Source organism: Patiria miniata, unplaced genomic scaffold (genome assembly GCF_015706575.1).
Source record: "Patiria miniata isolate m_02_andy unplaced genomic scaffold, ASM1570657v1 HiC_scaffold_18, whole genome shotgun sequence".
Taxonomy (NCBI): Eukaryota; Metazoa; Echinodermata; class Asteroidea; order Valvatida; family Asterinidae; genus Patiria; species Patiria miniata.
The window spans coordinates 13,452,411-13,464,109 of NW_024037056.1; the positions used below are offsets into that span (position 1 = coordinate 13,452,411).

At 42.7% G+C, this 11,699-nt stretch overlaps 1 protein-coding gene across 3 annotated transcripts; it reads right to left on the bottom strand.

Annotated features, from left to right (window-relative positions):
* Positions 1 to 711: 711 nt before the first annotated feature.
* LOC119724699 (adhesion G-protein coupled receptor G6-like) lies at positions 712 to 11,670 on the bottom strand. 3 transcript variants are annotated; one of them, XM_038195871.1, is made up of 19 exons: positions 11,366 to 11,670; positions 10,482 to 10,754; positions 9,885 to 10,154; positions 9,192 to 9,437; positions 8,696 to 9,067; positions 8,097 to 8,366; positions 7,624 to 7,857; positions 7,381 to 7,485; positions 7,085 to 7,209; positions 6,723 to 6,866; positions 6,187 to 6,598; positions 5,668 to 5,846; positions 5,350 to 5,502; positions 4,872 to 5,005; positions 4,621 to 4,720; positions 4,248 to 4,413; positions 4,055 to 4,121; positions 3,335 to 3,605; positions 712 to 2,415 (listed from the first exon to the last, which is right to left on the bottom strand). In XM_038195871.1, exons 1-19 carry the CDS (start codon positions 11,637 to 11,639, stop codon positions 2,197 to 2,199), a joined length of 4,014 nt encoding a protein of 1,337 aa, XP_038051799.1. In that variant the 5' UTR covers positions 11,640 to 11,670; the 3' UTR covers positions 712 to 2,196. The 3 variants fall into 3 exon arrangements, with proteins under 3 accessions (XP_038051799.1, XP_038051801.1, XP_038051800.1); XM_038195873.1 differs by lacking the exon at positions 11,366 to 11,670 and adding an exon at positions 11,136 to 11,200; XM_038195872.1 differs by lacking the exons at positions 712 to 2,415; positions 4,055 to 4,121 and having other exon boundaries at positions 3,427 to 3,605.
* Positions 11,671 to 11,699: the final 29 nt, after the last annotated feature.

Consider the following 11,699-nt stretch of genomic DNA (forward strand, 5'->3'; position numbering starts at 1 on the left):
ATACAAAGCAATCCAATATAAACATCCCCATAAAAAACCTGGCAAAATACTGAGATTATTGACACTAAAACAACTTTCAACTTTTACTTCTGGTCAGACAATAAAGTCACATTTAAAATGCATTGCAGAAAATATCAGCACAGTGGTGACAATGCCGGATGAAGTGTCCCGTAGGCCCTAGTGCGCCCTATAGGCATCAGCACAAATGTCATGTTGATGCAAAGCTATACTAAGGCCCTACATGCCAGTGGATGATCCGAACCTGGGTGTTGAAATCTTATGTGCCTATCAATTGTTTCCCCCACCCCTCCCCTCCCCTCCCGGGCTGCCCCACCCAAGACGTGGGGATTGTTACTTTTGAAGTGACAAAATCCCCACCCCTCGGGCAAAATTTAAGTGACAATCCCCGACCATCATACGTGGGGCGCACTAGTGATTGCCTTTCCATTAGTACGCCAATGTTCACAATGTAATTTGAGTGACCAAAATCCCCACCCTGGGGCATGAAAAACGTGACCAAATCCCGACATCGGACCTGGGGTAGCGCGAGGGGAGGGGTGGGGTAAACACTTGATAGGCGCATGAAGGTAAAAGAAAACCAGAAAAAAAATATTTGCCTTGATCTGATAACACTTATATGTTTTAAATTGTTGGCTAATCAAAAGGTAGGCGACATTCACGCATCAACATATGAACTTCAAATTTAGTACATGTGTTTGCTGTAACTTTGTTTTATTATTAACCTCTCCATTTGACAATTTCAATTCCCCGATTACTTGGCATACAAGGATGTAAGGTTAAGGATGTGGTATCATCTTTCACTGAGGGCGCTGTTCAAAGTGGTCGATCATGATTAAACACACTATCAGAAAATTATGTTTTCAGGGAGGCACACGCACGAGATGCCCAAAAAGGCACTCGTCACACCCGCTGTTTAAAAAAGGCACTAAGTTTTTTTGGGGAAAAAGGGCATTTGTTTAAAAAAAAAAGCACTTTAAAAAACACTCGTTTTAAAACAAAGGGCACCCTTCAAAATAATGGGGGGAATATTTGCGAAAAAAGGCACTTGAATGCAAATAGGCAGTCTTTACATAATATTGGGGGGGGGGGTAAATACCCCCCAGCCAAGCCAGTGGCCACAAGTGGGTCGGCATGAAACACCGAGAATTCAGCAACAACAGGGGGCCACGACGGGGGGGGGGGGGGCAATGACAGTCAGGGTTGTTTATCGTGGTTTTCAAACTTACAAATAGGGCCCTATCATTAGCGTGTCCAGGTTTTTATGTCGGGGGAGGAGACTTTACTGTTTCGACATGCCGAATTTCTGGGCGCAAGTAGGCCTCTACTGGAGCTACACAGTGTGGGCTATGTTATCCTGTCTTTACGAAAAACAATTTAAACCATATTTTAATTCTGAGTAAAATTTGCAATTTGTAATATGTTATATTGTAGTAATGTGTAATAACTATATGCAATCTGCCAACAAAGCAGCGAATTCAGTCAATATAATTAATTGATTTAAGTTTCTTCATTGGTTGAGGGATTCGTATCTGCTCAGCATTATGTATGCCTCATGGCTTTCAAGTTGTGTATCCAGTGGTAAAAAAAAATCGCTAGAAATATCCATATTACAGTGTATTAGTTTATGTAAACTGTAGCAATCATTAACAGGTTGCAGAATGTCAATTATGCTCAATATTCGAGACTCGATATTCTAAATCGATACTTCATAAAATGCTTTCACTTGATCGTGAAATAACGAAACGGTTTCTGATTATAAGTATTTGCCTTAGGAAATATACACGCGAATCAACATCTTGTTCGCACCTTGACTCAGGTTGATTTTATCCGATTTCATGTCGAAATGTAAAATTGATCAAATGTTATATAAATTTGAGAATAATGTAATTATAAAAAAGCTCTGCGTTTCATTACTATTTACCTAATTCCTTGCAGTATAATAATTTAAACACAGCTTAAAACATGCTAAGCAGTTTATGAAATATGCTAAACATTTTATTAAATGAAACACGATACGTATCGATTATTAAACATAGAACATGAAGTTTAAGGGGCTTGGAGAGCGTCAATGACTGCTTTACCTGTTATAATGGTACCTCAAACTAGCAAATGTATGACACAAGATTGGCTCAACCTTGACGGTAAACCTTTCTTTGAAATCGCAACATAGTCTTCCTATTGCGGTGTTGTCACAGAGATCTCCACTTCTGCAGTCTGCCCGGTTGACGGTTGAGTGTGAGCCGTTGCTGACACCAATTCTGACTCGTTTGACTTTTCAGGATGCAGTGTGGGCAAGCGGCACTCCCGGCCACAGCAGATGCGCTTCATGTAGGGCGCCAGGGCTGTGCGGACCTCCTCACGTCGAGCGCAGAACATGATGAACACAACCACGCCCTGCAATGGGAGCAAATAATTACGACTTGGTTATCAAACAGACCCCGTACGTTTACAAAATTGATGTTGGTACGTAGTTCCCGCCCCTACTTTACATAATTATTAAACAAGCCACAAAGCAAGGGTCTACACCTACAAAATAAAAAAAGTAAGTACAAGAGAGAAAAGGAGTGTTACGGACAGTTTGTATTTTTTCTTTTTTGCTCACTATAGCCGCCGACGGAGGGCTCCGACGACGCGCTGTTTACACTGCGCTGACCTAGTTCCTTTGTTACAAGTAGCGCGCGGTCCGGAAATTAGTTCCAAAAACTAGACTCCATGGCGGGCTAAGTTGTTACAATGTACTAAGTTCTGTCTGCCTGTGTTATTCTATGCTGGGAATCAGCAGTTCATGTTCTGGCAGCGGTGCGGCAAGTTGACCGCAGAGTTTTAATTGCTGAACTAAATTCGAGTCTCTCTGGAGTTATTCTGTCTGCGTTCCCTTTTTGCCTGCGATTGGCGAAACTTGGAGGACAAGAACCCAATATAAATTCACGCTACTATCGGAAATAAAGTTCTTGGTAAGGAACTACACAGTGCATGAGGCCGCTAAAACTGTACGTCATTCGTCATAACCCTCAGCTCACAAGCGGTGCTAGGAAAATGAGGCAGATAATTGATAAGAACACTGGTGAATATACGATACGCCATGGAGGAACAAGAGTCTACTTGAGCACATCTAATGATTGTACATGTACCTGTGAAACAAGCTCTTTGGGGCAACAGAGCTCAAGTGAAGGACAAGACCCTGCATGTCCCGGTAGTTAAACTCATGACAGAGTCACGTCTCAAGAGAGTGAGCTACAGAGTTGATAAAAGTGTGGGAATTTAGTGAGGCTGTACCGCGCTGAAATGAGGTGCCAAGGAATGAAACACCCACCTGCAAGGAGTTGGCCAGACAGAAGATGAGCTGAAATGCAAAGGCTGCCTCGTTGATTGCCAGGAACCCAAAACACCAGGTCAACCCCATGAGGGCGGAGATTCCCACGGCATTCTGGAGGCGTTTGGAGATCTGCTGGGAGCGAGATACCTCCTTGACCTTCAGGAGACTGCGCATGACCAAGATGAAGGTGATGATGTTGTGGAGGAGGATGAGACCAATGGGAACAAGGAGGCCGAGGTACAGCACAAGACCAGGCTCAACGAAGCAGCTGCAAAAGAAGAAATATTGATCATCATTTTTTTTTTATATATAGGTAGGTAATACCAGTTTTAATACAGTGCTTAATAACCTGCACATGTATCACAGTCGCATCTGTTTAAGTCTTTGGACATTTTCGAATCTTTGTCTTTGTTTCCAGTTTCGGCTTGTGTTAAGAGATTGTAGACCTCTGACTCTGGATGATTCGGCTCATTATGGATCCAAGGTCTGCTTGAGGAGTACAAAATCATATTCGTAAGAGAATAAAATTTGGAGTAGTTTAGATTGTAGAAGGTTCTTAAATTCCCTGCATACATTGAAGTAATCAGACGCTTGGGACAAAGCCGACGTTTCGAGAACTACTCTATTTGAATAATAATTAGGTAGAGAGAGAGTGTCAGTCATTGGGGAATCCAAACAGCGCCCTCAGATTAAAAGCTAACATGGTCATTCACTTACTAATGCTCGTTGGCATAGTGATGTGATGCTGCAGCCAAGGTGATAATCAACACAATCAATGGAGAACCTAAAAAAGGAGATTGAAATCTTATTCTTGATTCAACTTGATTCCAACCTTGATTCAACTGAAGATAACAATGAGTTTGCTTGGTATCTATTTAAAAATAATGTTTGAGTTTAGACATGGACTCACCCCAAGCGATGAGGCAAGCCTTGAGCATGTATCGAGGCGTATCTTCAGGGAACACCTTCACCGTACTGACGTACATGTTCCTGGCTTCAACGGCCATCCACATCATGGTGGACAGAGTCAAGTAGTGGAGTAAAGCAGCCACAAACACACAACCACCTCCGGAACCCTTTAAATTGAAGTACATGTAGATATAACTGTTATAATTTCAAAGCAAGATGCAATTTACAAAAGACGTTACAATCAATGCTTTTCAAGATATGGAAAGTGCTTTTACCGACCGGTCCTGGCCACTTTTGACCTCTTGGTGGCTCCACATATCTATCGCCCCTTAAATTAAACTTAAAAGTTTCCTGCGTTATGTAACATCGCTCACCTTAGCATTGTCGACGCCGGCAACGAACACGATGTACAACATGAACAACGAGAAGCAGAAATTGATGAAGATCTGACGAGATTTTCCGCTTCGCAGTTTCCTACAAAAAAAGGTTAAGATGTTTATATATATATTCTTTATTTTCACTGCCTTACAGCGACAAGACAACACATGGAACGTATGAGTAATAAGCATACAGAGAAACATGGTTGGGTTTAATTTTGCTGATCATTTCATTACAATGATCTTACCTGATAGCTAAGTATATGATCAGCGTGATGGCCAGAGCTATGATTGACAGTGCAGCGCCAACATGGCTGATGATATCAAGCGCTTGCTTAGCAGGAGTGTCATCTTTGTCATCAGGTGCTTGGCCCTTCACATCCTGAAAGAAACGTCAATCCTGTTACCAATCCAGACGATATTCCTAATTTGTCATCTATGTATCCAACAAAATAAAATTATCTCCTAATTACAAATGTGGAGAACATTTTTCCTGATAAATGTTCTCTTTTTCCTGACTTAACAGACCTTCCCTTTTCGGCTTAAAGTAGTGTCACTCTTTCTTTGAACTGAAAGAGGTACTCTTTTGCTTTGTGATGTGCTCCAATGTCTTAGCTTGGTACAACCTGCAGGAGTCTAGTCACCTTGAGCCTGCAATTGTCACATTCTTAAATGGGAAAAAGCTGTATATAGTAGTTTGGAATCACAAGATTGAACTATACATACCACTAGGATTGCGAAGTTGGTGGCATGAGAGCAATTACACACGACTGTCTTATTGGTCACTTCAGCAAGCGCGCATCCATCTGTCGTCCAATCGCCGACTCCATCTTCCAGCTCAAAGTCCCAGGACACGCAGTGGACCTCGCTTGATTCCTCCTAAGTTTCGAAATCGGAAGATTGATAAAAAGCTACACCAAATTGAGGGTACAATCTGAATTGATTAATATGGACATTGATGTTAAGTTGGCAGGAATAGGCCCTCGTGCAACAGTGAAGTATTCTACTCTGGATGAACTGGAATATTAATTATCTCATGATCACCTTGAATTCAATCACGACTGGTTCTGTGAGGTTGACAAGTTCAACATTCTCCACAGTCAGTGAGACGACAGATCCAGCGACCTTACGAGTCGAGTTACCCTCCCCTCGATGCTCTCTGATCGAAGCAGACTGGAACAACGTGTCATCAGCGTAAATCAGGAAACTGGCTTGCAGCTGAGCTACATTGTGAAGAAATAGTTTAAAGAGGTACGTTTCTCATAATTGGTTTGCACTTCCCCCGAAAATCTTATCAACAAACAACGTTTCATAGTGTCATCCCTTGAAAGATGTTTAAGATTCTATAAGAATCTACTTCCGGAGGCTTAGGTTATCCCAACATTTCCATCATAACTCCACTTTCAACAAGGAACAGCAGTGCGTCTCAAACGTACGCACAATTTGAACCATTGCTTGCATAGTAGACCTCAGCAACCACCGCATAGCCCCACCCTCTTTTTTATCTTATCAAATATCGATTATTGTGCATAATCTTTGATCACACATGAATGATGAACTTACCATCAGGGGACGGTAGCAAATTAGTGATGTTGCCAGGCAACCGAGCCGATGCCAAGACATCGAGATCCTTTGGTATCATACTGGAGTACAAAGTCTCGACCTCGCTACCGGCAAGGGTGCCCTCTTGCAGTGACCCTTGTCCAGGAGACGTCACATTAGACTGTTTCACGGACACGAAGCTGAGTCCGTTCCTGGTCTGGTTTGGCTCAAGACTGACCGCCTCCACGTGGATGGAGTCCTGACGTATACTGACTTTACCCTCTTGCTGAAGTGTCAGGGAGATTTGAGTCTCTACGGACTGAATGATGGCTGAGGAGGTACCCGCCTCGATCTGAGTGGGCTCGGAGTCAGGAGTTTCAGGCCCAACACTCATGATGACATTGCTGACAGTCTCCAGCACTAGTTCTGTCACCTTCAAGAAATTATGATTATAATTAACTTCAGTTACATTTATTTCTACCATATCACTGTTCCACAGCGCTTTTTTTCTTTGAACCATGTATAAGTCCCCTCTCCGGACTCGTAATTCAACATACCTCTTTGTCCCCCGATCCTGCTCTTGCGATGTTCTCCAAAATGCTGGCAACCACCGCAACATCTTCTGCCTCCTTAGATGACTCTGACGTCTGATTGGCTAGAAACTCGGCCACCTCGACTGCATTGCCTTTGCTAACCTCAACCTGTCAACGAATATGGTTCATGGTCACATCTTCATATATAAGCTTCTTATTAAACACCGCATCTGCCTGCAGTTTTTCACAGTTTGCTCAAGTAAACACATGCAGTGTGATTCATAAACTAGGACCTCTCTGCAAGAGCCCCGCTATTAAAATGCCTTTCTGAAAATTGAGCCATCATCTAATTTGGATCAACTAACGTCCTGAGATAAACAAATTACCTTGACGACGTTTTCGAGAGACACTTTCTTCTTGTCCCCGCAGCCACGAGTCTCTTGCTCCTCCCATCGGAAGTAGAGAGGCGCCTCCAACTTCGAACAGTTCCGGACGGCTTCGGGTTCACCAGCTTCATTTTGAGTGATCAAAAAGCAATAATTCAGATGGGCAAAACCATTCTATCAGAACAAACTGAACTGTGCGAATAAATGCGATATAAGCGAGACTTGCGGCCAAGGAGCAGCGAACAAAAAGAAAGAAACATTGAGGTGGAGAGACGATCGATAAGATTTAGTCAAACCATTTGCAGTTGTCAGTGGACATCGTTGGACAGACTTGGCAGTGGATCCAGCTACTGCTACAGGCCATCTCAGACCGTCATTGGTTGTGTTGGTTGGGCACTGACCTGTTGTGAAAGCACGACAAAACGTTTCACTCTCTCACTAAGTCAATGTTAAACTTGTTTTCGTATAATATCTTGAAAAGGGTTCCAAACAAACTCTTTGAACTATCTTTGCCAAGTGTTCAAATACTCATATCTCACCTTGTACCACAACAAAGAATGAACATTCCAAGTGCAGGTTGTATGCCGCAAACCATTGCTGATAGTCTACACGGTGAGCTCCTATCAACAATTCAACACCAGAATTGTTGCTTGAGGTGAAGTTTGTTGGTCCGTTCCATCCAGTTAGATCCGGTTCCGACCAGCTCACACTGGTACTGGTCGAGTCAGGAGTTGCTAATGCCGAGAAATTGGCTGGGCAGACGAGTTTCACAACTGAGAAAGTAGACCAAAAAGTTATGACTAAGTACCTGCAAAGCTATCCTGTTTGTGAAATTGAGGAAGAAACCTTAATATTCTTAGTTAGGAATACATGACAAACAATGGACGTGGATAGACGGCTAGAATCTACTCATGCCTATGAAAGTGAGCAAAAGCAGATAATTGGAGTCAATGAAATCTGCATAGCAAACCGATTAAACATATTTAAATTAGAGTTTGAATTGGACACTAACCTGTAACCGTCACAGTGCAAACATTCTCATTACCAGACGCATCTTCAGCTCTGTACGTCATCTTGGAATCTCCAACTGAAAAGGTTCCCTTGCCAGCTTGGTCGCAGTCATCGGCTGTGGCTCCTGAACAACTGAACGTCACCTCCACTTCACGACCAGAGTTGTCAGAGGCCATTGGAGGAATCCACCTGTGATGTACCTGATTGGACGATGAGCCGACTGGGATGGTGACGTCGGCTGGGCAATCATCAAACGTAGGAGGCTCGTTGTCTAGAGTGGTACAAACATACAAGTATTAACTATAATTAGTAGCCAATGAATTATCACGGTTTGGTATGTCCAGCGCGACAACATTTTCTTTTTGCACCAATTTCTCACTCAGTTAATATTCAACTTTGTTTTAATGTTGATATCCCGAAAAGGGGTGCAAACAAACCCTTAAACTATATTTGCAAACTTTTTCGTCCAATAGGATTACCATGTAACGCCAATGAATTGGGTTAAATCCGGCTCATTTGATAGACCACATGCCTGAAGAGACTTCCAGTGAATAGCCATTCTGGATCGGTTGGATATCAGCAGTGTATATATATTTTTACCTTCGACAATGACGAGGAAATTACATTCGATCTCGGTGCCCTCAATCCGGTAGGAGACAGGAGTTGATCCGATACTGAAGGCGTCTCCAGGTAGGTTCTCGGACAGCAAGCGAATGGGTGTCCCATCATCATCATCATCATCCCCATCACTACCACTGCCATCGTCATCATCGACTGTATAGCTATAGCCGTAAAAATTAAAAAAACTACCAGAGCCTGATGACACGTGATCCAGATGCGTTCGCATGTCTCTGGTACCCTGCCCCTGAAGTGAACTGAATATCACTTGGGGCATTGCCCACGAAACAAAGGTGTCCTTACTTCCGGGATTAGTGGCAGTTGTGATGTTGGCCGGACAGCGAAGTTCAACCCCTGCACAGTGAAAGAAAGATACTATGTTAGAATGTGCATAACTTACAGAGTGTGTAACACAATACTAGGCGTATGTTGATAACAGAAATGTAGAAAAAGATATGTCTTGGAAATAGGTAAAGACCTGTCGTCACTGTCACCGTGAAGTTACATGACGCAACGTTCCCGCCTTGGTCTGCGACTGTGTAGGTTACCATGGTAACATTACCAACAGGGAACATGTCTCCACGGTGATGGCTGGAGTTCCATAGCAACGGCGTGTTTGGATCTGCGGCTCTGACGTCAGGCCATGAAATGGCAACTGATCCGATGTTGAAGTCCACTAGACGATGAATGTCACCCGGGCAACGCATAATAGGTGGGTCCAGATCTGTGGCATAAAACAGTTTATTGTAGCAAGGACAGAACAAAAGAGGACACGTGACCGGGTCAGATTATGATACAAATTTTTTCAATTATTTTGGACAAAACTCTGACATGTATTCTAGCAAGATGTATCAAGCACGAATAAGTTTGGTACACCTACACGTACGCATCACATACGGATGGATACGACGAAGAGTGTAGGCGTAGGCCTACATACCTTAAGCATTTACCAAAATCTACTTGCGATTGCCGGGGGCAAAAACACGCTGGAATAGTCGATGTCATAAAATAATTGGTTTTGAAACATCACTTGTAAGGAACTACATGTACTACTCAAGTTTTGTTGTTTTGATTTTGCAAAATTTTTATTTCGCAGCGAAAGGGAAAAAACAAAACAAGGTTTTCCATGTCAAAGTAGGTTCGGGTGTAAACATTGGAAATGACTGCTTACCTATAACAGTTATTTGCATAGTGCAGGTGGCAAAGTTGTTGCTGGCATCTCTTGCAGTGTACTGCAATGTGTGTCTAGACTGCGCAAGACTCAAACTGATTCTGCCATTTACACGACGCGTAGAACCATCCGCGTCAATGGTGATTTCGAACCATCCGCTGTTGTCGGATGCAGAGGCTGGTTCGGGTAAGGTTACTGTTGCGAAGTTTTGCTTTGGATCTGTCTGAATCGTCTGATTGGGTGGGCAGGTGATCACTGGCGGCTGACTAACTGAGGAAACATTTATATAAACAATAGTATTAAAAGCTTAAAATAGCTATATCAAACTGAAATGAGAACGAACAATATTTTAAAATAAAAAATCATTTTAAATTCAAAAATTGTATACTGATAAAAAAAACCATGAAAGACCTTTAGCCAAGCTGGACCCAAAAGTGCCAGTTAAGGGCATCATTTGTAGGCCTATATTCAATGATTCAGTGAATTAAAGTCACAGGACACAACGCTGGTACTTCGAATCGATCCAGCAAAACTTTAGACTGCATTCAAATTGACCTTATATTACGTATACATTGGGGTATAATAATAATTGCTTACCAAGAACGGAGATTTGCATGCTGCACGTCGCAGTGTAGTTTGCATCACTTGCATTGAATTGCAAGACGTGTGGAGAGTTTGCAATACTCAATCTGACTTCGTCATTAACACGACTCGTAGAACCATCCACGTCAATAGTGATTTCGAACCATCCAAGGCTGCTGTGGTATGAAGCGGCAGGACCAGGTAGGTTGACCGTAGCGAAGGTCTGGTTTGGATCGGACTCGATCGTCTGATTAGATGGGCAGATTATTATGACGGGTCGATCTCCAGCTAAGCATAATCAAAATACCAAAAATATGTCACTTGTCATATACCGGGAGAAATTCTGGCACTCAGTATGCCTTTAGGAAAATGTGGGGGTAGACCATTCATACTGGAAGCGCGAAAGGCAGTGATTGTGTGTTATTACTTTGAGATAGTGTACATATTAACTTCTTATACTATAATCTTCTTCAACAACATGTACTGTATCATTTTGAATCATCTCAGATATTACAAATTGTCTCAGATCAAATGTTTGATCATGACGAGTTATATTACTGTGAATAAATACTATTTTACACTTTCAAATTCTAAAACTTTCATAAACTAAATTTTTTTTACTATCTTATAAAAACCAGTCTGGATTTTGATGTCAGCATTGCAACTAACTACATCGAACCCCGGCATCCTCGTAATGAATGCAGTCGTGTTCTCCCGTTCTTCTTGCCCTGCAATTTCACTGTCTCCTCGTTACCAGTAACCAACATCATCCAACACCATCATCCAACACCAAATTCAGTTAGTTAGTGTTATTACAAAACCCGAATTATTAATAGCGTTCATTTACAATATATTTTCGATCTCGTAAAAAAAAACTCAGTCTGTTGTCAACAACTTACTACATCGAACCCCGGCATCCTCGCTATGCCCGCAGTTGTGGTCTCTGTGACTTCGTGCCGGGCAATCAAACACCGTCTGCTCGTTACCCGTACACTCAACATTATGCAACAGTATGTCTCCGGTCCCCCCACCAAATGCAGCTCGATGGGGAGCCGCATAAGCTTCTCCAAAACCCAGTTCCCGGCAGATAACTGTTGCGTCTTGTAGGTCCCAGTCGTCATCACAGACCGTCCCCCAAGCACCGTTCCAGAACACCTCCACTCGACCTTCCATGGAGTCTGTACCGCCTACCAAACGAACACCTATCCCTGTCAGGGCCGGATTAAGAAATCA

Bases quoted from the DNA above. Each gene is read 5' to 3' on its own strand.
- LOC119724699 (XM_038195871.1), bottom strand. From the start codon at position 11,639: ATGGAAGGTCGAGTGGAGGTGTTCTGGAACGGTGCTTGGGGGACGGTC. The intron at 7,858-8,096 runs GTTAGTGTCCAA...CTACTTTCTCAG, and splicing joins TTGCACTGTGACGGTTACAG to TTGTGAAACTCGTCTGCCCA. The intron at 7,210-7,380 runs GTTTGACTAAAT...CTCAAAATGAAG, and splicing joins TCCACTGACAACTGCAAATG to CTGGTGAACCCGAAGCCGTC.